Source organism: Pongo abelii, chromosome 6 (genome assembly GCF_028885655.2).
Source record: "Pongo abelii isolate AG06213 chromosome 6, NHGRI_mPonAbe1-v2.0_pri, whole genome shotgun sequence".
Taxonomy (NCBI): domain Eukaryota; kingdom Metazoa; phylum Chordata; class Mammalia; order Primates; family Hominidae; genus Pongo; species Pongo abelii.
This window is the reverse complement of record NC_071991.2, coordinates 138243554-138269134: the sequence shown is the minus strand read 5'-3', so window position 1 is coordinate 138269134 and position 25581 is coordinate 138243554. Positions and strand designations below refer to the sequence as shown.

Sequence of the window (25581 nt, the reverse complement as noted above, 5' to 3'; positions counted from 1 at the left end):
TGTAATTTGGGGCTTCCATTTGACCCAAAGATTATTTAGAAATGTGCTGTTTAATTTCCAAGTGTTTGGAGAGTTTCCTATTAACTTTCTATTTCCAGTTTAATTCTATTATGGTCAGAGAACAAACGTTTGTGTTTTTTTTTAAGCTTGTGAAAGTTTGTCTTATGACTCAGAATATGGTCTGTTTTGGTGAGTGTTCCATGTGCATTTGACAAGAACATGTATTCAGCTGTTAAGTAGAATGTTATATAAATATCAATCAGATCAGGTGGATTGATGATGTTCATTTCTTCCATATTCTTACTAATTTTCTGTCTACTAGTTCTATTACTGAAAGGAGTGCTGAAGTCATCAAATATAATTAAGAATTTGTTTTCCTATTTGTAATGTTCTGTAAGTTTTTACTTTATGTTCTTTGAAGCTCCATTATTAGGTGCATATATATTAGTTATGCTTTCTATTATGTAAATTATATTTGAAGTGAATTACTTGTAGAGTACATATAGTTGGGTCATTTTAAAAATTCATTCTAACAATCTTGTCTTTTAATTTGTGTCTATAGACTATTTACATTTAATGTAATTTTGGCATGTTTAGATTTAGGTTTACCAGTTTAGTAATTTGTTTTCTGTTAGCTGCTTCTGTTTTCCATTACTCTGTCTTTCGTGCATTCTTTTAGATTGTTTGAACAATTTTTAGCCATTCTGTTTTAATTTACCTGTTGTGGCTTAAAAATTCTTAACTCTCCATATAGTTTTAGTGATCACTCCAGAGATTACATTATAAAAACTTAACATTTTCACCACCTGCTTTAAAATAAATTCATTTCTTTAAATGGATTATGGTCCACTTAAAGAAATGTTAAAACTACATAGACCATGTGTCTTTTGGCTGCATAAATGTCTTCTTTTGAGAAGTGTCTGTTCATATCCTTTGCCCACTTTTTGATGGGGTTGTTTGTTTTTTTCTTGTAAATTAGTTTGAGTTCATTGTAGATTCTGGATATTAGCCCTTTGTCAGATGAGTAGGTTGCGAAAATTTTCTCCCATTTTGTAGGTTGCCTGTTCACTCTGATGGTAGTTTCTTTTGCTGTGCAGAAGCTCTTTAGTTTAATTATATCCCATTGTCAATTTTGGCTTTTGTTGCCATTGCTTTTGGTGTTTTAGACATGAAGTCCTTGCCCATGCCTATGTCCTGAATGGTAATGCCTAGGTTTTCTTCTAGGGTTTTTATGGTTTTAGGTCTAACGTTTAAGTCTTTAATCCATCTTGAATTAATTTTTGTATAAGGTGTAAGGAAGGGATCCAGTTTCAGCTTTCTACATATGGCTAGCCAGTTTTCCCAGCACCATTTATTAAATAGGGAATCCTTTCCCCGTTGCTTGTTTTTGTCAGGTTTGTCAAAGATCAGATAGTTGTAGATATGCGGCATTATTTCTGAGGGCTCTGTTCTGTTCTATTGATCTATATCTCTGTTTTGGTACCAGTACCATGCTGTTTTGGTTACTGTAGCCTTGTAGTATAGTTTGAAGTCAGGTAGCGTGATGTCTCCAGCTTTGTTCTTTTGGCTTAGGATTGACTTGGCGATGCGGGCTCTTTTTTGGTTCCATATGAACTTTAAAGTAGTTTTTTCCAATTCTGTGAAGAAAGTCATTGGTAGCTTGATGGGGATGGCATTGAATCTATAAATTACCTTGGGCAGTATGGCCATTTTCACGATATTGATGCTTCCTACCCATGAGCATAGGATGTTCTTCCATTTGTTTGTATCCTCTTTTATTTCATTGAGCAGTGGTTTATAGTTCTCCTTGAAGAGGTCCTTCACGTCCCTTGTAAGTTGGATTCCCATCAGAGAAATGCAAATCAAAACCACAATGAGATACCATCTCACACCAGTTAGAATGGCAATCATTAAAAAGTCAGGAAACAACAGGTGCTGGAGAGGATATGGAGAAATAGGAACACTTTTACACTGTTGGTGGGACTGTAAACTAGTTCAACCATTGTGGAAGTCAGTGTGGCGATTCCTCAGGGATCTAGAACTAGAAATACCATTTGACCCAGCCATCCCATTACTGGGTATATACCCAAAGGATTATAAATCATGCTGCTATAAAGACACATGCACACGTATGTTTATTGTGGCACTATTCACAATAGCAAAGACTTGGAACCAACCCAAATGTCCAACAACGATAGACTGGATAAAGAAAATGTGGCATATATACACCATGGAATACTATGCAGCCATAAAAAATGATGAGTTCATGTCCTTTGTAGGGATATGGATGAAATTGAAATCATCATTCTCAGTAAACTATCTCAAGGACAAAAAACCAAACACCGCATGTTCTCACTCATAGATGGGAATTGAACAGTGAGAACACATGGACACAGGAAGGGGAACATCACACTCTGGGGACTGATGTGGGGTGGGGGGTGGGGAGAGGGATAGCATTAGGAGATATACCTAATGCTAAATGGCGAGTTAACGGGTGCAGCACACCAGCATGGCACATGTATACATATGTAACTAACCTGCACATTGTGCACATGTACCCTAAAACTTAAAGTATAATAATAATAATAAAAAGGAAAGAAAGAAAAAAAAAACTACATAGGTTTCTTTATCCTCTCACTCCCTTTTCTCTTATTGTTGGCTGTATGTTATGTTTCCATTAATTGAAAGCTTCATTGGGCAATGCTATTGTTTTTACTTTCAACCATTAAACATATTTAAGGAAACTAAGAGGAGAGGGTTAATGTATTTTTGTCTGCATGTTTACCATTTTGCTTACTCCTCAACCTACTCTTCCAGGTTTCCTTCTGGTATTATTTCTCTTCTGTGTGAGGAATTTCTTTTAGCAATTCTTTTAGAACAGGTCTGCTGGTAGCAAATTCTCTTAGTTCCCATTTATCTGAAAATATCTTTGTTTTGTGATCATTCTGAAAGATACTTTAACTGGATATAGAATTCTAGCTTGATAGTTTTTTTCTCTTTCAGCACTTTAAAATGTGTAACTTCCTTCTGGCCTTCGTGGTTTCTGCTGAGAAACCTGTTGTCATTTGAAGTGGTGTTCCCCTATATTTTATGGATTGTTTTTCTCTGTTTTCAAGATAATTTCTAGGCTGGGCGCAGTGGCTCCCACCTGTAATCCCAGCACTTTGGAAGGCCGAGGCGGGTGGATCACTGGAGGTCGGGAGTTCGAGACCAGCCTGGCCAACATAGTGAAACTCTGTCTGTACTAAAAGTACAAAACTTAGCCAGGCGTGGTCGCGGGCACCTGTAATCCCAGCTTCTAGGGAGGCTGAGGCAGGAAAATCGCTTGCGCCCGGGAGGCGGAGGTTGCATTGAGCTGAGATCACGCTATTGTACTCCAGCCTGGGTGACAGAGGAAGATGCTGTCTCAAAAAATCATAGTAATTTTTTGTGTTTCATTTTCAACACTTTATGATGTGTGAGAGTGTGGAATTCTACGTATTTATCCATTTTGGGATTCACCGACCTTTTTGAATCTGTAGTTTTATGTCATTTGTCAGATTTGTGAAGGCTTTTGACATTATTTCTTCAGATATTTTTAATCATCCTATTCTTTGCTTTTAGAAGTTCACTGACACAGATGTTAGATCTTTTTGTTACTGTCCCATAGATCCCTGATGTATTACTCTATTCTTGAATTGCTATAAAGAAATGCCTGAGACTAGGTAATTTATAAAGAACAGAGGTTCAGTTGGCTCATGGTTCTGCGGACTGTACGGGAAACATAGCAGATTGTGCTTCTGGGGAGGCCTCAGGAAACTTAAAATCGTGGTGAAAGGTGTAAAGGGGAAGCAGGCATATCTCTCATGGCTGTAGCAGAAGCAAGAGATGGGGAGGGTGCCACATACTTTTAAATGACCGAATCTCATAAAAACTCACTATCACAATGACAGCACTAAGGGGGATGGTGTTAAGCCATGAGAAACCGCTTCCATGATCCAATTTTCTCCCATCAGGCCCCACCTCCAACATCGGGGATTACATTTGAACATGAGATTTGGGTGGGGACATAGATTCAAACCATATCACCTGGGTTCTGTTCATTTTATTTTAATCCCCACAGCTACATCAATTGGAGACCCTGGTTCTCTCCCCCCTCTTAGAATGTTGGCTCTTTTGAAGATCCTATTGTTGCTTCTGCCACCATGGGGTTACTTGAGAAAAGTGAGGGGAAAAAACTGAGACGCTATCTTTGAATGTTATATCTTTGTCTTTTTTTTTACTTTTTTTTCTTTTTTCTTTTAAAAAGTAAGCTTTTTTTAGGCCAGTCACAGTGGCTCACGCCTGTAATCCCAGCACTTTGGGAGGCCAAGGCGGGCAGATCACAAGGTCAGGAGATTGAGGCCATCCTGGCCAACATGGTGAAACCCCGTCTCTACTGAAAATACAAAAATTAGCTGGACATGGTGGCGCGTGCCTGTAATCCCAGCTACCTGGGAGGCTGAGGCAGGAGAATTGCTTGAGTCAGGGAGTTGGAGGTTGCAGTGAGTCGAGATCGCGCCACTGCACTCCAGTCTGGCGACAGAGTGAGATTCCATTTCAAAAAAAAAAAAGAATGTAAACTCACTGATGGTTTCATGATTCAGATCCTTGTCCTCTATCCCAATCTGTCTACTGCTATTTACTTCCAGTGTTCTCAATTAGCTGCTCTGTGTGTTCTGTCCAAGTTTTATAGTTGGACTAAATCTTTGAATTGTGTTCCCACCACCCCCATAATGTGTGACTACTAATATTTCTGCTCAATTTTTTTCCCCCTTGTTTTTATTTTTATTCTTGGCTTCCTAGGGGTTGCTCCTGTCTTTCCATAGCTTAATGTCAAGCTAAAGATTTGTCAGAGGTTTTGTTCAAATATTTCAAGGCCAGTAAAGTTTCTATTCTTTCTTTGTGTGTCTATCTGTGTATCAGGGAGTATATTCAAACTTCAGGCCACCATGTTGCCTGACCTGGCTTTTGCTTTCCTCCAGGCTCCTCTGTGTCTCCTGTGTGCATGAACATCAGAGGCTCAGTCAGTCAAGGATGTGTGCAGGTGTGGGCCCTGTCCCACATGCTTGCAGTGTCCATTCAACTAGTGGAGTGTAGAAAGTGTATTAAGCCCCCAACTTGCAATGGAGGTTATCACTTAAATTCACAGCACCCCAAATCAATTGACAACACCCTCACACACACACAGTCTCTAGCTGAACACATACCAACAGAGGAGAGATTGGCCAGTCATCAGAAGAAGGGATGGCAGCAGCCTCAAGCAAAAATGCCACAGATGGCTGGGCATGGTGGCTCACGCCTCTTATTTCAACACTTTGGGAGGCCGAGGCAGGTGGATCACCTGAGGTAGGGAGTTCGAGACCAGCCTGGCCAACATGGTGAAACCCTGTCTGTACTAAAGATACAAAAATTAGCCGGGCATGGTGGCGCATGCCTGTAATTCCAGCTACCTGGGAGGCTGAGACAGGAGAATCACTTGAACCTGGGAGGCAGAGGTTGCAGTGAGCCGAGATCGTGCCATTGCACTCCAGCCTGGGCGACAAGAGCAGAACTCTGTCTCAAAAAAAAAAAAAAAAAAAAAAAAAAGCCACAGACTGTGATGTTCTTACTTAGGTTCAGCCTTTGGCTGAAGTCCAGAGCACTGAAATGGTTGTTTTGACGGTTTTGTCCAGCTTTATAGTTGCTTTTGGGGGAGAGGATTTATCAATGTACTCATTTCATCATGCCGGAAGTAGTAGTATTGATATGATTTTTTATATATATCTTAGAATTTTGAAGATACTGTTTTCTCATTTTCTGGCATGCAGCAATCTGATTCTTGTTTTTTATTCCTTAGAATTTTATTGGTACTTTCTTATTTCCTTTTGAGTTTAATTTAACAGGATTTGTTTAATTTTGTATCCCTCCAAGCACCCAGGCTGGAGTGCAGTGGTACAATCATGGCTCACCACAGCCTCCACCTCATGGGCTCAAGTGATTCTTCCTCTTTGGCCTCCTGAATAGCTGGGACTACAGCCACATGCCACCATACCTGGCTAATTTTTATTTTTTTTTAATTTTTGGTAGAGATGAGGTCTCGCTATGTTGCCCAGGTTGGTCTCAAGCTCCTGAGCTCAAGCAGTCCTCCCACCTTAACCTACCAAAGTGCTGGGCTTACAGGCCTAAGCCACCATGCCCAGCTCTTATTCTTTTTTTGTTAAAAAAGGAACTTTGTTCTGAAGACTCTTATTTGCCTTTTGGCTCAAAGAGAAATTCTTAAATTTTCTTTGTTATTTCTTCTTCTTTTTTTAATTCTCATAAAATTTCTCTTAGATGTATGTAGGATAATTTAATCTGTATTCTGGGATATTAACTTTACTCTCATAATTTTAGCTTTCATTTTACTTCATATTTTTTATTTTTTTTACTTTTTGTTAAAGTACCATGGACTTTAGCTTTGTCCATTTTGCTAGTTAACTCCTCTTTTAGGTTTATTTCAACAAAGATTTTAAATTTCAAGCTTGTTCTGTGCAATTTATTTATTTATTTATTTTGAGATGGAGTTTCGCTCTTGTTGCCCAGGCTGGAGTGCAATGGTGCGATCTCAGCTCACTGCAGCCTCCGCCTTCCAGGTTCAAATGATTCTCCTGCTTCAGCCTCCCAAGTAGCTGGGATTACAGGCATGTGACACCACAACCGGCTAATTTTGTACTTTTAGTAGAAACAGGGTTCACCATGTTGGTCAGGCTAGTCTCGAACTCCTGACTTCAAGTGATCCACCTGCCGTCGCCTCCCAAAGTGCTAGGATTACAGGCATGAGCCACCACGTCCCGCCTCTGTGCAATTCAGTATTTTTGTTTTCTTTAATGAGTGCAGCTCCTCCATAATAGCACTATATACAATATAATTTTCTGTGCTGTGCATTATATTAGCCAGTAGCTGCATGTGGCTGGGAATGTAGCCTGTGAGACTGAGAAACTAAATTTTATATTTTATTTAATGTTAGTTTATATAAAATTAAATAGCCATGCATGTCTAATGACTACTGGATTGGACAGCACAACTCTACAATTTAAGAATCCTTATACTTTATGGCTTCAAAATAATTCTGATGCCTTAGTTCATCTCCTCATTCAATTGCATGTCTGTTTTTTATGCTCTTGGTTTTTTTTAGGTGTCTAAAGGTTAATAAAGATTAAAAATATTGGAAGTTAGAGTACGTTTCCTCAACACTTAAGTGAGTTTCTTCTGGAGAAAGTGAATATTGAATATAAAAATCCATTAATTTCTAGTTCTACTAAGTGAGCTAGGCAGTCCTTGCTTTAGAGAATATGGGTACTTCTTCTCAATATGTGTATGTATGTAGCCTGTGTCCCTGTGGTGGCCAGAATTTACTATAATTCTGTCTCTGGCCATAGTGTCCAGACAGAAATCCCTGTAAGCTGGTTACCCTTTTCCACCAGGTTTAGATCAGATACAAATATTTGGGGGCAAAGACTGAGTTACTCTTTTTGTTTTTTTGGGTTTTTTTGAGGCGGAGTCTTGCTCTGTCCCCCAGGCTGGAGTAGTGGCACGATCTTGGCTCACTGCAAGCTCCGCCTCCTGGGTTCACGCCATTCTCCCGCGTCACCCTCCCGAGTATCTGGTACTACAGGCACGTGTCACCATGCCCAGCCAATTTTTTTTTTTAATATTTTTTTTTATTTTTAGTAGAGACGGGGTTTCACCGTGTGAGCCAGGATGGTCTCGATCTCCTGACCTTGTGATCTGCCCGCCTCAGCCTCCCAAAGTGCTGGGATTACAGGCGTGAGCCACCGTGCCCGGCCAGACTGAGTTACTCTTGAACATGTGATTTGCATCTAAACCAAATTTGTTAAAAGTCTTTTTTTTTTTTTTTTTTTTTAAGTAAGAAAAGGCAGTGATTTTGATTTGTAATGTCTTTTGTTAGGAGAAGTAAAAGAAAAAAAATTCTTGAAGAAAAGCGAGCCAGAATTACTGCCTAGGGAGCGATAGTCGTGTAGGTTCACAATGAAGCTTAGAAATGCTCTTTGTGGTTCTGTTTCCTCTTTTGCTTTAGTGTTCAGGAAACTAAAAACTGACAGTAGACTAGTTGGAAGATAGACTAAGTTTTTTGTTTTTTTTTTCTAGTTAACCTAAATCAGAAGGGTGATATCACTAGAGACTTGGAAGTAAAAAGAGCTACCTGCAAAGACTTGAAGTACTAAGATTACCTAGAACCTGAATGCCCTGTGTTACTCTGCAGGTAGGGCATTTTACTGTTATGAAAAGATAAGAACTATTGTAAATAGTCTAAATTAATAATAATAAGTGTGAAATTGGCATTTTTCCTTTAAAGTTTTAGCATATAATTTTGAAATGTTTTAAAAATATTTTTGAAATCTGTTTCTATTTTTGAATTTCTCTTTTAAAAGTCTTATCTAAAATAAGCATGTATATCTTCCATGTAAGGAATTATTAACTTCATTTTTTCATAAAAATAATCAGAGGAAGACTTTCAACAGATGTCAGAATAGCTGAAGTTCTCCATCACTATCATACACGTTTCCCTTGTGACAAGTTTGTAATTTCTGTTAGGGAATGTCATCTAAGTGCTCTGCATCTGGTATTTTCTCCTGCACTCTCATGACAAGAAAAAAGCCTTTGATTATTTCTCTTTTCTCTCTATTCACATGTTCACCACTGCCTTCCATGTTCAGATGTGATCTACATGCAATGATGATTACTCTTTCCTTCCTTTCCCCCTTGCCCTCTTTCTTTCTTCCTTTTCTTTTTTGGTTGACCCTGTTTAAATGGGATCTATCAAATATACCAAGTTTCAATGAAAGTTACTTCCTTGTGTTAAAAGTCATGACTTTCTCTTTTATTTATATACTTAATAACTTGATTATGTATACTTGAATTTTGGTTTAGTGCAGAATAATTTTATAATCTTTCTGAAGGTATTTTAAAGTGGCAGTTAATTCCAACATTTTGTAATACCAACAATGCAGATAACTGAGTTGAATGACAGCAGCATGAATAGCCTTGATTAAGTTGTACCTGTGCAGATAGCTGCTGTGTATATCATGCCTGCCGTCTGGACAACAGTGATTTTGTTGTTGTTGTTGTTTGAGACAGAGTCTCAGTCTGCTTTCCAGACTGGAGTGCAGTGGCGTGATTTCGGCTCACTGCACCCTCTGTCTCCCAGGTTCAAGCAATTCTCATGCCTCAGCCTCCTGAGTAGCTGGAATTAACGGGTGTCCGCCACCATGCCTGGCTAATTTTTGTATTTTTAGTAGAGACGTGGTTTCGCCATGTTGGCCAGGTAGGTCTCGAATTCCTGACCTCAAGTGATCTGCCTGCCTTGGCCTCCCAAAGTGCTGGGATTGCAGACATGAGTCACTGTGCCCGGCCAGAAAACAGTGATTTTTAAGATGTCGTCAATTGTACGGTAGAATCTGAATTCAAAGATGTTAAGAAGGGGATGGGGGAAAGGTGTCTCTTAGAACATGTAAAAGAACATGTTATTTCTGTCAACTTCCAAACTTTTATCTCCAGCCACATCTCTTACTTGATTCCAGGTTTGTATATCCAGCTCCTGTTTTACATCTCCACTCTGTTTAATGTGCCTCCCGGGATATTTTAAATATAATTTTTAATTCTGAATCCTATGCTTTGTCCTCCCAACCTCAGTGTTCCTTCTTCATTCTTTGATTTTTGGCTCTTACATCCTTTGACTTAGGTTATAAACTGTAGAGTCAAGGATGACTCCCTTTTATCATACCTCACATCCAATTTACCAGCAAATCCTATTGACTGTACCTTTATAATATATTTAGCATCTGACACATCTTACCATCTCTTCCACTATCAGTCTGATAAAAGCCACCATCATCTTTCACTTGGCCATCATTTCCCATCTGGTTTCTTGGCATTTACACTATGGTTCATTTCCAGTATAGCAGCCAGAGTAATATTTTAAAAATATAATTGATCATATTGTTTCTTTTTTTTCAAAAGTAACTTCATTGAGTTCACCTACCATACAAACACTCATTTAAAGTGTACAGTGCAGAGGTTTTAGTGTATTCAGTGTGCACAACAACCATCACCAAATTTAATTTTAGAATGTTTTCATTAGCCCTAAAAGAAACCCCACACCCTTAGCCATTCTCTCCCACTCCTTATATTCCCCCCATTTCTAGGCAATCTAATTTCTGTCTCTGTGGATTTTTCTATTCTGGACCATTTTATCTATGTGGAATCATACACTGTGTGGTTTTTTGTGACTGCTTCTTTTACTTAGTGTAATGTTTCCAAGGTTTGGTCATGTTATAGAACGTATCAGCATTTTGTTTCTTTTTATTACCAAGTAAAATTCCACTGAATGGATATGCGACATTTTATTTATTCATCAGCTGATGAATGTTTGGACTGTTTTAACTTTTTGGCTATTGTGAATAATGCTGTTATGAATATTCACAAGTTTTTGTGTCTCCTCCTGCCGTAGACTACTGTTTCCCTAACAGAACGTATTAATTTTCTTTTGTATAAAAGCCACTCCAAAGCATAGTGCTTAAAACAACCACTGCTTGGGTCAATGAGCACACTATATTCTGCACTGCAGTAACTTTGGGTGTGCTTATTCATGTCTGTGACCAGTGGTGGTTTTAGGTAGATGGCTAGTCTAGGATGGTCTTGAGTGGACAACTTGGTTCTAGTAAACTAGTCCAGGCATGTTCTCATAGAAAGGCACAGGTGAGAGAGTGAGCAAGTTCAATTGTACAAGAGGACAAGACTTGCATATTTGCATTTTAAGTCTCTCTTTGGGTCATGTTTGCTAATACTACATTACAAGATATCACAAGAGCAAGGAGAAGCCCAGGGTCAGAGTGGAAAGAGGATTGCAGAGTTACGGGTAAAAGATGTGCCTACAGAGAAGCCATTAATTGGGGGTCATTAATGCTATGTCTTTTGCACATACCAATTTTGCTTCTACCTTAATGCTTTTTGCATTTGTTTCCCTTCTGTTTGAACTAGTTTTCTCTTACATACCTGCGTGCTGAACTTGTTTCACTTCCTTCCTATCTCTGTTCCTGTATCATCTTATCAATGAGACCTTTGAGTTTTACCATACTACAAAATGAATAGCCACTCACCCCCATCCTGCTCACAGTCTCTATTTTTCTCTATAACTTTTTATGACCATCTGACATTTTCTGGGTTTTTTTAGCGCTTATCTTCCCTTAACTAGAATGTATGCTCTATGAGGTCAGGGACTTTAGTTTAATTACACTGTCTTAATTGCCTAGAACCCTGGCACTCATTAAATATTTGTTGAATGAAAAATGAATCTACTTTGATCCACTTCCTGAATTCGAATTATCTTAAAGTTCTAACCTGCCTTCATGCTATGGCATGTATAAAGTGTCAGCTTCTCTTGATTAGAATACCTAGTGATGGAATATTTCTTCTACTTCTTGTAGAGACATAGACCATGCAATATATGAGCAATTCTACCACTTAGCTGTCTGACTTGGGCCAAGTTGTTTTAACCTCCTTGTTTCCTCATCTGTAAAATAGGGATAATAATAGTCCCAGCCTCATGGAGCCTGGCACAAGGTAGGCACTGTGTAAGGTTGGTACAATGTGTATTGCGTAATATTTTTTATCACCTACTTGTTATTGGAGTATATGGCACAGGGAAAATGGAATTGAAAGCTGGAGCAATCTTGTATTATGGAGAAGTTGCAAAATCTTTGAAAACTATTTTTTCAAAAGGGACAAAGCACATAAAGCAAATGAAATAGGTGATTTTTTTTTCATTGAATGCATCATAATAATGTTATGATTATTATTTAATCATAACATAATAATGTTAAATTAATTATTTAATTTAACATTATATCCTTAAAACACTCTCTGACAAAGTGCTCTCTGAAAAATACTGTTCTTTATTTCAGGGTTTACTAAAAAGTACATAAAGCTAGTGAGCATACATCTTAACTCTCTGAGAGTCTTATAAGTACCATCCTAGATGCATGGAGAGAAGATAATTCATTACTTACACTAGGTCATGCCTTAGGTCGTTAAGACTTAAGTATCTCATGGAACCCCAGTTGAGAAAGAACAGAAATATAACATCTTGACTAAGGTAGCTAGTGCTTCTCTGATCTTAACTATTATTTCTCTAGCCTCAGGTGAGCCTTCTTGAATGTGATTTCATCAGTCTCCTCTAAGCTTACCCAGAATATAGAATTTTTAATATTTTATATAGCCCGCACTTATAAACTACCTGCTTCATGCTAGGTAGTATACTTACGTGCTAGGAGTAAAACTGATCAAGTGGGGTAGGTTCCAAATTCACAGAGCGCACAGTCCTAACAGGCTGTCATGCCTCAGTTGTTTATTTGTGACAATGTTTCCCACAGATTAATTTTGGAATGATAGGATGTGGTGCTCTGGAATGGTGTCCCAGGGTTTTGGAGAACTGAGAGTAACCTGGGAAAGCAGGTTACAGTGAGAGAAAGTTATGACCAGGAGTGTACCAAAACACAGGAAACATGATATGTATATTGTTATGGTGCATAAAAATACTTACAATTAAAAGTCCTGAACCTGCACTGCATCTATTGTTTCACATATTTTCCTTCAATTTAAATCCTGCTTCAAATACAGCTCCTTTCCATTCAGTTTTATGTGACAGAAATTTGATCTGTTTCACTGAAAACCCATTTGAATAGTAATTGTGAGCAATTGTTGAATTTGTAAATGTTACGTAAATTTAGTGGATGACTTTGTGGACAGTTTGACGTTATGGACAGTTATTCTTGATACTGTTTCCCCTCCTTTCCCGTGCCATCCCTGAAACTTTAGGGTTTAATCTGCTTTTAATTAGCCAGAAAAAAAGTTTGATCCTCTTATTCAGTTTTAGATTATTTTAGATGATTTCTAAGTTAAACTCTAAGTTAGAATAGTTTCTGCTTATTGATTTAATGAATATCACTTCTCTATTTCTATTTCTCACCTTCTACCAGGCCAAAGGAATTGTGGAACTATGATCATCAAACCCCTAAATCATCAGCCTTTTCCTTAAAAGGCTTGAAAGGGTTCTATCTATGTAGACACTTGTCTGGCTCCTGATTACAGTTTCGCCATTCTCAAGTGATACTATTCGTTTCATCACAATCCACATAATTCAGGGTCAAGATACTATTATGAAATGACTGTAAAAATTACTAATACCTTTGGCTCTCTAATTCTTCTCTCTTTTCATCATATGGGCCTGACAAAATGTCCACTACCTGCCTGCACCTAGGCAGTTGAATGTAGTGCTTTAAATGTATACCAAAACCCTCAACAGGGCATCAACAATGTCTGGCAGTGCAGCTGCTTCTTCACTTTCCCAATTAAAAATGCGTTTGCTGGCTGGGCGCAGTGGCTCATGTGTGTAATCCCAGCACTTTGGGAGGCCGAGGCGGGTGGATCACTTGAGGCCAGGAGTTCAAGACCAGGCTGGCCAACATGGTGAAACCCCGTTTCTACTAAAAATACAAAAATTAGCTGAGTGTGGTGGCACGTGCCTGTAATCTCAGCTACTTGGGAGGCTGAGGCAGGAGAATCGTTTGAGCCCAGGAAGCGGAGTCTGCAGTTAACCAAGATCACATCACTGCACACTGGCCTGGGCAACAGAATGAGACTCTGTCTCGGAAAAAAAAAAAAATTCATTTCCTCCACTCATTGCAAACCTCTCACAGCTCCCACTCCTATCTGTGGAATTCACTTCAAACTTTACTGAGAAATTAAATGCAGCTCTTGTCATCTTTTCACCACCAATTCTACAAACTTGTCTGCATTGGTCCTCTTCTTCTGTCTTCCTTTCATTTGTTATCAAAGACCACTCCCGACAGTCTGATTTCTCTACTTGTGACTCAGATTTCATCTTTTCTGCATCTGTCTTCCATATCATTCTTCTCCCCTCTATTGAATTCCCTTCCCCCACAAACATGCTCTATTATCTCCCAGCCCCAATACATCTGCAAACGTATGTAAATAGGAATGACCAAATATGTACAGATATACAATTCCTACCTTTCCTAATGTCTTCTAGCCACTATTATGTGTTCCTATTCTTATCTAATAAATTTTCTTCACTGAATATTTTTTCCTTCTACCTCAGTGTCTGTTTCTTTCTTTTCAGCCATTTTTGGTTTCTCTTGTAAATGTTTATGACCCCCAGGGCTGAGCCTTCTTAGCCTATACTCTCTTGTAGGTCTGCCTCCCAGTATGCTAGTGACACCCAAATATGTCTTCAGCCTCATCTCTCCTCCAGGGTTCTAAACTTGCATAACCAGCTGCCTTCTTGATCATTTAGTCAGCCTCTCCTGTTGGTGACATAATGCTTGATTTCTCTCCCTCATGGCATCACTGTCCACCCGTTGCACACATCAGAATTTCAGAATCAGCCTTAATTCTTAGTTTTTTCTCACTCTTCCTCCATGTCTAATCCAGTAACCCTATCTCCACTGTTTCCACCTTGGTCCAAACAATCATCTCTTGCTTAACTATGGTTGCTTAACACAACCATAGTTTCAACTAGTCTTCCTCCCTGCATTCATTCTTGGCCTACCGTAATCCATTCTCCACTAAAGTGATAATTAGAGGTACAATAATATATACTGCTCTAGAGTTATATTGTCTAGAATTAAATCCTGACTATCATTTACTAGCTGAGTGGCCTTGAGCAATATACTTAACACTTGTGCCACAATGTGCTCGTCTATAAAATGGGATGGTATATTTATCTGTTCTCTGATTGCTATAAAGGAATACCTGAGACTGGGTAGTTTATAAAGAGAAGAGGTTTAATTGGCTCACGGTTCTGCAGGCTGTACAGAAAGCATAATTCTGGCATCTGCTCAGCTTCTGGGGAGGCCTCAGGAAACTTAACAATCATGGCAGAAGGCAAAGCAGGAGTAGGTGTGTCTTACATTGCAGGAGCAAGGGGTAGGGGCAGGTGCTACACACTTTTAAACAATCAGATCTTTTGAGAACTCACTCATCAAAAGGACAGCATCAAGAGGATGGTGCTAAACCATTCATGAAGGATCCACCCCCATGATCTAGTCACCTCCAACCAGGCCCCACCTCCAACTTTGGGGATTACAATTTGACATGAGATTGGGTGGGGACACAGATTCAAACCATATCAGAAGTAAATTGTTAGTAATTAAAATATAAATCAGATTATGTCACACATGCCTGTTTTTGAGACTTTAGATTCTCATTGCTCTTAGAATAAAATTAAAACTCTACTTACTGTGGCTTTCAGGACCCTTCATAACCTGGCATCTTGCCTAATTTTTCTGATACCCATCTTGTTTCTACTCTCCCCTTGCTTACCATATAGCCATAATCACTATCTTTAACTTTCTAGTTGGAAACGTGGCTTTTTGTGGGATATATTTCCTTTTACTTTTTATTGTTTTGGGACCAACTCGTTTACGTCAGTTTTGTGTTTGTTTTGTTATATGTAAAAATAGTGCCTTAAAAAATCAGTTAATTTTTTTTTTAACCTGGTGAATCATTTGTTTTATCTTTATAAATGCTGGGACAAGAGGCTTACTCCTTTTTTCCAATTTTGTGAGAGATTGGTAAAATTCCTAGAAGTGGAATTGCTAGGTCAAAAGATAGAAATGTTTTCAGATGGATGATTCCTATTGAAGTAAATTTTTTGAGAACTTAACATGTCCAAAAAGGTTTTCATTTACCCTCATGCTTGACTGGTAGTTTGCCTGGATGTAAAATTCCAGATTCACATTTTTGCCGAGACAGTGAAAACATTATTCTACTATCTTTTAAAAAATAACAGTTTCGTTGAGGCATAATTCATATACCATACTATGTGCAATTTAGTGGTTTTTAATATATTCATAGAATTGTGTAGCCATCACCGCAGTACATTGTAGAATATTTTTATCACTCAAAAATGAAACCCCTGGATTTATTAGCAGTCATTCTCTGTTCCCACCAATTTGCCCACCCCCCAGCCTTAAGTCAACAAGTAATCTACTTTCCGTCTTCATTGTCTTTTAATGTTGCTGATGAAAAGTCTGATGCCAAATTAATTCTAGTTATAGGAAGCTTTTAGAGTTTTCTGTTTTGAATTTCTGGAATTTAATTATGTAAACTAGGATTTATGTAGATATGAGTCTTTTAATTCATCTGCCTTAGCCTCACTGAGCCCTTTTACTCAGACCATTGGTGTTTTTAACTCCAAATATTTTTAGCATCATCTTTATTTCTTCTATTTTCTTCATTTAGAACTCTTACTGAATGTATTTTGAACTTCCCAAGTGTATTCTTTATATCTCTTCAACTTTTTACTTGTATCACCCATTTCTTTCTTTCTTGCTCTCTCTTTTTTAACCTCTCTACCTTCTGGGACATTTCTTTGTATTACATATCATTACTATGATCTTTATCAATACTACTTTTGTTATTTACCCCTTCTCCTCAAGTGTTTTCTTAATAATAATATTTCAGTTTTCTCCTTGCCCATTTATTCTGTTTGTTCAATGTGATCTTTTTCTTTCCTCCCATTGGATATTCATAGTGTCTTGTGATTCTTGTTTATTGAATAAGGACTAAATTGTTAAAAACTTTGCAGTTGCATAGGTCTAGGATTCTTTTCTAAATGGGAAATGACTACAAGTGTTGTGTATTCATTGACTGGCTTTCCTCCAGGGTGCAGGGATTTTAAGAGGCAGGCTTAAGGCCACCCCAGTTACAAAAGTAAGGACAGCTTTACTATGTTTATTCCTGGAAGGAGCTAGCTAACTTAGTATCCTCCTCCTTCAGTATCTTCCCTCTTTCCCTCTCTCCCTCCCACTTTTCCTTTCTGCTTCAAGTATATAGTAAAGTGTAGGGAATAATATAATAACTATGTACCTATTACTCAGTTTTGTTGAATTGTCTTATATATGCTTCAGATTTTTATAAACAAAAAAGTATAGACACAGATATAGCACCTTACAGTCTTACTTTGACACTTTTCTCTGCCCTTTCTGCCTTTTCAGAAGTAACCATTATCCTGAATTTACTGTTTATCGTGCCCATGCACATTTCAAATATTTTTGCTGTGGGTGTATATCCACAAACAATCTAGAACGTTGATTGCATGTTTTTGTGAACCCTGAAAGAACCAACCCTTTAAGGCAGATTCTGAGTGGCTAACAGTCCAAATTCAAAATAGAGCCATGCGATCATTTGCAGACATGTAGAGATCATATGTGTACTCTGCATTCCTGGAAAACCTACACACCCAGTAACTTTAGGACTTTCATAGCTGTCTGTTCCTATTTATGCCACCTGAATTAACAGCTACCAGAAAATACCATTTGGCCTTTTGGACCTAACAAACACTCTGTGACCTGCCTCAGCCAATCAGAACTGAACAAGTTTGCACCCCTCATTTGTATAGTGGACCAGAGTGGGAACCTGACTGTGAACTTTCTCTGTAAATGACAACCCCTTTTCTTTGTTCTCTCAGAAGGCGCCTTTATTTTGTACCAAGGTACGTCTCCACGGTTTGCAAACTGTTTGCTGGAATAAAGCCTGTTTCTTTTTTGAAAAAGAAAATCTTTTTCTGTAGATTGTTGACATTTTAAAGTTGTATATATCCTGAAACTTGCTTTTTCATCAATATTATGTTTTTGAGATGTATTCATTTTGATAAATATAGCGCTAGCTTTTTGTTTTGACTTAATATGTGGTATTTTGTTATACAGATACACCATTTTGCCATTTTTTCTCTCTTAGGGAACATTTGAGTTGGTTCTAGTTTTTTGCTATTATAAACATTGCTGCAGTGAAAATGTCTTGTACATATGTGCATATAAGTAGCTACATGATAGGATATGCTCATCCTTAGCTTTACTCTAGATATTGCCGGTTTACTTTCAAATATTTATATTATACCACATGTAGAATATGATAGTGTTTATTGCTACATGTACATGATTACCAACTCTTGTATTATTAGGCCCAATTTTTTTGCAATCTCACTGATTTTTCATATGTATGTATGTATGTATTTTTTGAGACAAGGTCTTGCTCTGTTGCCCAGATTGGAGTGCAATAATGCATTCCTGTCTTATTGTAGCCTCAAACTTCTGGGCTCAGGCAATCCTCCCACCTCAGCCTCTCAGCCTCTGTTAGCTGGGAGTACAGGTATGTGGTACCACATCCAACTAATTTTCTTTTTTTTTTTTTTTCTAGAGATGGGGCTCTTGCTATGTTGCACAGGTGCTGGGATTACAGGGATGAGCCATTGTACCAGGCCTGGTTTTTCATTGCATTTCTTTGATTACTAATGAGGTCATTTATTTTATGTCTTTATTAGATATTCTGAATTCCTATAGTGAACTACCTATTCATAAGTCTTTTGCCCATTTTCTTTTGGATTAGTTGACCTTTTCCAAAAGGATGGCCACTTACCCTGGAAATATTTATTATATAGTCCATTCTGTTCGCCACTAAATTATAATGCCAATGTGAACCATATGCTGTGTAAATAAATACTTGTGTCTCTGTTTCTGAGCCCTCTTATTCTGTCACTTTGGGCTTTCTGTCTGTATGCTAGTAGCATTTCTCTATAAGTCTTGTTTTCCTGGTAACACCAGTCTTACCCTCCTTATTATTCAAAATAGCCAAAGGCTACTATTATACAGTGCTTCCATAAAAATTTTAGAATCAGGCTGGGCATGGTGGATCACGAGGTCAAGAGATTGAGACCATCCTGGCCAATATGGTGAAACCCTGTCTCTACTAAAAATACAGAAAATTAGCTGGGCATGGTGGCGTGCACCTGTAGTCCCAGCTACTCGGGAGGCTGAGGCAGGAGAATCACTTGAACCCAGGAGGCGGAGGTTGCAGTGAGCCGAGATCATGCTACCGCACTCCAGCCTGGTGACAAAGCGAGACTCTATCTCAAAAAAAAAAAAAAATTACAATCTGTTTTTCAAGTTCCATGGGGGAAAAATTATTTTTGGAATTTTGTTTATTGCACTACACTGAATTTATTTGTGGAAAATTGACATCATTATAATATTGAATCTTCCCATAAAAGGATATTTATGTAGGTCTTTGTCAAGTGAAGGGGAACACATCTGCGTGCGCACATACATGTCATTTGGTGTAATGTGAAATAAGGTTTAGTGGAGAAAAATAAAGAAGTATTAAGGCACACACAATTCCTTAAGGTCTGTTATCCCCGTATAGATGTGTGCGTTGGCCAGACACAACTAGAACTATGTACTGTGGAAAGGGCTTCTGTGTAATCATTGAAGCTTTGAGGTTGGTGAAATGGTCTTATTAGGGAAAGCCATCAGTACTCTGTGGCTGATCAGCCTTTTCTTGCATTAAACAAACTCAGACCTCCTGAGCCAACTTTTTGATAAGCTACCAAAACGGGTGGAAACCTCTAGAGTCATCTGACTCTGTCTCTCTTCTTAGTAGTCTTTTGTGCACCTGCACATTATTTTGTTGTTTCCATCACAAAAGTCTTGGGAGTCTTTTGTTAGACTTTTCTTCTAGATTCTTTATAGTGTTGCTATCATGAGAAGCATCTTTTTTTAATTGGCTCTGGCTAATGTGTTAGAACACCATGTAATTTTATGTCCTTGATGTTATATCCAACAAACCTTGTTAAACTCTTCCGTTAGTTTTTATAGTTAATAGGTATTAGCCATGATGGTTTGTAGATTCTCTTGGGTTTTTCTGTAGATAGCATGTTTCCTACAAATAAGTTTTTTGTCTCTATAATTCTAATTCTTATGCCTCTTTATATAAATATATATTTATATAAACACTTACATAAACACTACCTATACTACCAAGATTCAATGTTTGTTAACATTTTACTGTATGTATATCTCCTAAGAAAAAGGAAATTATTTCATTTAACCAAAATATCATATGTAGGAAAGTTAAAATTCCATCATCTTACATCTGATATGTGTTCAAATTTCCATGGTTGTCCCAAGAATGTCTCTTGCAGCTATCTTCCATCCCTAAACTAAGATCCACTCTGCATGCACTGAATTATTTGTTGTCTTTTAGTAGTAGTTATCTTTTAGTCTTAAACTGACCACCTACTGCTTTATTCTCCCATGAAATGATTTATTAAAGAGTCCAGGACGGTTGTCTTAGAATGTCCCACATTTTGGATTAGTCCAATTGCCAAGGCTTTGACTTTCAAAAAGAAGAAAAATGTCTTAGAGAATGTCCCACAATCTATATTTGATTATTTCAGTGTAGCAGTCTTAGCGTATTTCTCTATTCCCTGTGTTTCTTCTAATCCAGAAGCTAAGTATGAAGGTTTGATTAGATTCAGTTTAAATGTTTTGCATGTATACTTCATGGGTGATATCTCATGTTGCATCACATCGAGAGGCATATGTTGGGTTGTTCCACTATTAATGATTCTAAGCCACTTGAAGGTATGTTTTCCCCTTCATCTTTAATATGTGGCAAAATACTTTGGCACTATGTAAGTATCCTGTTCTCCATCAGCTTTTCTCCTAATGATTTTTAGCATCCTTTGATCCTTTCCCGAACTAATTATTTTATATTAGCTGGCATTCTTTTGTAAAGAAGCATTTCCCCATATCAAGTGGGAATAACTAATTTTTCCTAAAAAGGCAGGATACATGCATAATTTTTTTCATTTAAAGTTCAGTTTTCTAAGGGTGTAATAGTCACGTACAGTGTGAGCAAATGCTCTCCCACCCTTTTAATTTTTATGGAATTTTGAAGGTTTTTTGTTTATTTGTTTGTTTTTGCATACCATCTGTTATAGTCAATTACAGTACTTATTCTTTTTGCTGAAAATCTCCAAATTTGGTCAGCAGGAGTCCCTTCAAGCTGGCCTCTGATGTTCTGATATCTGGCACAAGATGTTCCTAGATCTCTCTTCTTGAATAATAATAGATAGGTTTGAAATGCTGTAATACTGGCCCTTTCCCCCATTAATGTAGTCATTGTTTTGTTGTTACTTTATGTAATCTAATATGCTTATTTTGTTAAGACCTAATATGCTTATTAATAAACTCATTAATAAAACCTGAATGCTTATTTAGGTTTACTTTCATGTGTATTAGTCCCTAGATTCTCCATCTGTGTTCATTTTCTATGGCTGCAATAATAAATAACAACAAACTTGGTCACTTACAACACCACAAACGTACTCTCTTACATTTCTGGAGGTCAGAAATCCAGAATGAGTTTGTTTTACTGGGCAAAAATCAAGGTATCAGCAAGACTTTGCTCTCTCTAGAGACAATAAGGAAAAATCTGATTTCTTGCCTTTTCCAGCTTCTAGAGCTGCACTCCTTGTATTTCTTGGCTCTTGGCCACCTCCTCCATCTTCAAGGTCAGCAGTGTAGCATCTTCAGATCTTTCTCTGCTGAGTTTTTATATCACCTAATCATCTGTAGTAAAATTCCCCTTTATTTCCCTCTTATAAGTATGCTTGTCGATTACATTTAGGGCTTACCCAGATATCCAGAATAATCTCCCTGTTTCACAATTCTTAATCACATCTGCAAAGTTCCTTTTGCCACATAGGATAACATTTACCGGTTCTTCTGGGTCTTGGTATATGTTTAGTTATCTTGGTGGGGGGCCACTATTCAGCCCTCTCATGCCACTGTTTCTTTGATATTACTTCTTGATTCAGTTTCCTTTTTCTAGGTTGTCAGTTATTTTCTTCTTGCACCTTAACATCAGTTCATTATCTTCTTCTTTTACTGATGTTGAGAAGTATGCCATCAGTCTAACTTGTCTTTACTTTCTGGTTGACTTCAAGAACTGAACTTTTTTATTTTCACCTGTTTTGGAAAATTTATGGCCAGCTTCTGTTCAAATATCTCCCCTATTCCCTGTTTACCTCCCAGATTAACTCATTCTGTGCTTCGTGTCTTTCATATTTTCCATTCATTTATCTCTGCCTTTTGGCTAATTTTCTCAGAATCACCTTCTAGTTCTTTAATTCTCTCTTCAGCAGTAATCTGTTTTACATTACCTGAGGTTTTAATTTGATGACTACATGATTCAAAACTCAGGTCTTTATAGTTTCCTCATGCTTCCTTTTTATATGTGTTGTCTTTAGGCTTGCTGTTCTTCCAGGGTTATCTCAGTAGAAATTTACTTTTGTGTTTTGGTCTGCAATTTATTAGCTTTGATTTCTTTGTCAAACTGATTATATTCGTTTTCTAGTTTTCAGGAATGTTTTGAATTTTTCCAACTAAATGGTTGATGGTCCTGGCCTCCTTGCTTTCAGTACTGTGATTCTTTCAACCATTTTCTTGAAATTTTAGGACCACTTCTGTCTCTCCCTTCCCTCCCTCTGTTCCTCCCCAACCCCACCTTTCGTAACAATTATTTGTTTCTTGGAATCTCTTAGTCTAGTCTTGTAGTTTTCCCCTTTGACCTATTAAGTATTATGTTACTGGATTCCTAATTAATGATTATTCTTGCTTTTAATATATATTTATATATACTATTATACATGTTTATATATCATATATATGAATTTAAGAGTTTGATGCCTTTCTTCACAGTTTGGATTATTTTATGTTTTGTTTGTTTGTTTGTTTGTTTAGAGATACTCTTGTCTTGCTCTGTTGCCCAAGCTACAGTATAGTGGCGTGATCTCAGCTCACTGCAACCTCCACCCCCCAAGTTCAAGAGATTCTCCTGCCTCAGCCTCCCAAGTAGCTGGGACTACAGGTGCGCACCCACACCCAGCTAATTTTTGTAGTTTCAGTAGAGAAAGCGTTTTGCCTTGTTGGCCAGGCTGGTCTCAAACTCCTGGCCTCAGGTTATCCACCTGCCTTGGCCTCCCAAAGTGCTGGGATTACAGGAATGAGCCATTGCACCTGGCCTATTTTTTTTTTTTTTTTATGTTATCTTTGTTGAGTTTTGACATCTAGGTTTTGCTAGCTTCTTAAAGTAATTTAGAAGATATATAAGAATATATATGAATATATATATATAAAATCACCTGTTACTAATTGATATTTTAATTAATTTTCTTTAAGGGATGAGGGGAGCCAATGGCTGTAGTTTTTTTTTTTTTTTTTGTGCCATAGCTCCCCTTCATGTATTTCCATAGCAGTTTGTCTGCATTTATATTTTAACATGGGCATCTTCTAGGATTTTTTTTTTTTTAATTCTCGGTCTTTTTTTTGGAGAAGGAGTTTTGCCATTTGTAAAGTCACTAAAAATGATCAGTTATTTACTAAGCTTGCTTGGCTGTAATAGCTGTGGTCTACTGAAGAGATTAAAACAGGAGAGGAGATCTTTTAGTAACTTTCTTGAAGTTTTTAGTTTTGTTTTTAATGTTTTCATCTCCCTTTTAGGATTGTGGTAACAGATTTTTCTTTTTTTTCCCAAGAAGATGTTTTAACTATGTACCTACTGTTAGATTTTCAGTATCTTATTCTACTTTTTAATATATCTCTATTTTATAAGAGTCATCAAAGTTCTTTCTCTGACTCTTCTGGAGATTCTGAAAGACTTCCTCTCCCAAACACATTGTTTAAAATTCCAACAAGGGTCATTGTGACTTTTGTTTATTCTTCGGATATAAAATTACTCTTCTTTGGGGAGATAAAAAACCTGACTTCCAGACACTTATGGTCTGGCCCCACTATACCTAGCCAGTCTTATCATTTTCTTTTCCTTTTTTTTTTTTTGAAACGAAGTCTTGCTCTTGTCACCCAGGCTGGAGTGCAGTGGCGGAATCTCGGCTCACTGCAACCTCCACCTCCCGGGTTCCAGTGATTCTCCTGCCTCAGCCTCCTGGGTAGCTGGGATTACAGGCACACACCACCATGCCCGGCTAATTTTTGTATTTTTAGTAGAGACGGGGTTTCACCATGTTGGCCAGCTGGTCTCGAACTCCTGGCCTCAAGTGATCCACCCGCCTCATCCTCCCAAAGTGCTGGGATTACAGGTGTGAGCCACCACTCCCAGCCCAATCTTAACCGTTTTTTATACCCCAGCAAGAAAATTTTATTCTAATCAGCTCATTCTCTTCATCTATCATCTCTGATTATTTTCCCCCACTTTCTCTCTCCCATCCTTTGGGAGAAATAGTTCTTTATGCTAACTGCATATGAGTTTTTATGGAACATTGAAAAAAAAAAAAAGGGAGTGTGGGTAATATTGTTCTGAATTTACTGGACCTAAGAAAGAATCACTGAACTAGGATGACCTGTTTTCTTTCTTACCCTATTCTGAAACCAGCTTAAATCTTCAGCTTTAATTGCATACCTATTATGACTAAGACACCAAAATAAATCATGAGGGGACAAAAAAAGAAAATGTTTCTGATCTTAAAGTAGCTAATAGACATGGAAAACATAATCAACTTTATGTTATCAAATTATGACTTAGAAAACAGTTTTGCCCAGTTGATCAGTGAACACATCATAGAGGGATGCTCTAAGGAAAGATCCATCCTGGACAGTGTGGCAAAACCCCATCTCTACTAAAAATACAAAAATTAGCCAGGTGTGCTGCTGCGCGCCTGTAGTCCCAACTACTTGGGAGTCTGGGGTGGGAGGATTGATGCCAGGGAGGCTGAGGCTGCAGTAAACCAAGATTGTGCCACAGCACTCCAGCCTGGGAGACGGAGACCCTGTTTTAAAAATAAATAAAGTATTCTTTTTTTTTAAACAAATATATGTTTGAGTGCTTATTGTATGCTAGGCACTGTTCTAGGCTCTGGGGATAAATCAGAACAAATAAGACAAAAACCCATGCCCTCCTGGACTTCATTCTGTTGGGGAGTGGGAAGACACACACCAATAACAAAATGAACACGTAAAATATATATAGTAAGGTGGTCACATATGCTACGGAACAAATAAAATTAACAAAGGGTATAGAAACTGACTCTGTGCCTTTAAGGAATGGGAGGGATAGAGCCTTTCTAAATGAGAAGGTAAGAGAATGTGTCATTGATAAGGTGACATTGGGATAAAGAAATGAATGAACTTGGTAAGATAGCAAACTTTATAGACATCTTAGGGGAAGAGCATTCCAGGCAGAAGGAATAGTAAATTCACAAGTCCTGCGCTGGGAGTATACTTGGCACGTTCAGTGAGGCCAAGTGTGATTGGAGAGGGATGAGTGACGGGGAGAACAATAAGAAATGAAGCTAGACAAATAGCAGAGGGCCAGGTCATGGCTTTGGTGATTTTTAGTGGGGAAGCCAGTGGAGGGTTTTGAGCAAGAGAATGACATGTGATCTGCAGTTATAGTTTTGTTTTTGAGATGGGGTTCACTGTGTTGCCTAGGTTGGGGTGGCGTGATCACAGCTCATTGCAGCCTCAGCTTCCCAGGCTCAAGCAATCCTCCCAACCTCAGCCTCTGGGACTACAGGTACACACCACCACATCTGGCAATTTTTTTTTTTTTTTTTTTTTTTTGTAGAGACGGGGTCCTACTATGGTGCAATCCTCCCGTCTCAGCCTCCCAAAGTGCCGGGATTACAGGCATGAGCCACCATGC

At 38.0% G+C, this 25581-nt stretch overlaps 1 protein-coding gene across 18 annotated transcripts in view; it reads left to right on the top strand.

The window, feature by feature from the left end:
- BRAF (B-Raf proto-oncogene, serine/threonine kinase) overlaps positions 1-25581 on the top strand; it is a 207449-nt gene that overhangs the window by 55634 nt on the left and 126234 nt on the right. Inside the window, exon 2 of one of the 18 annotated variants that reach the window (XM_054559895.2) lies at positions 22665-22791. The exons of 16 other annotated variants lie outside the window; for them this stretch is intronic. Coding sequence is in view for 1 of the 2 variants with exons in the window: in XM_054559894.2 (XP_054415869.1) it covers positions 8243-8263 (21 nt within the window). In the remaining variant the exon portion in view is untranslated. Of the gene's footprint in view, positions 1-8148; positions 8264-22664; positions 22792-25581 lie in introns of all 18 variants that reach the window. One more of the 18 variants, XM_054559894.2, reaches the window with a different exon arrangement.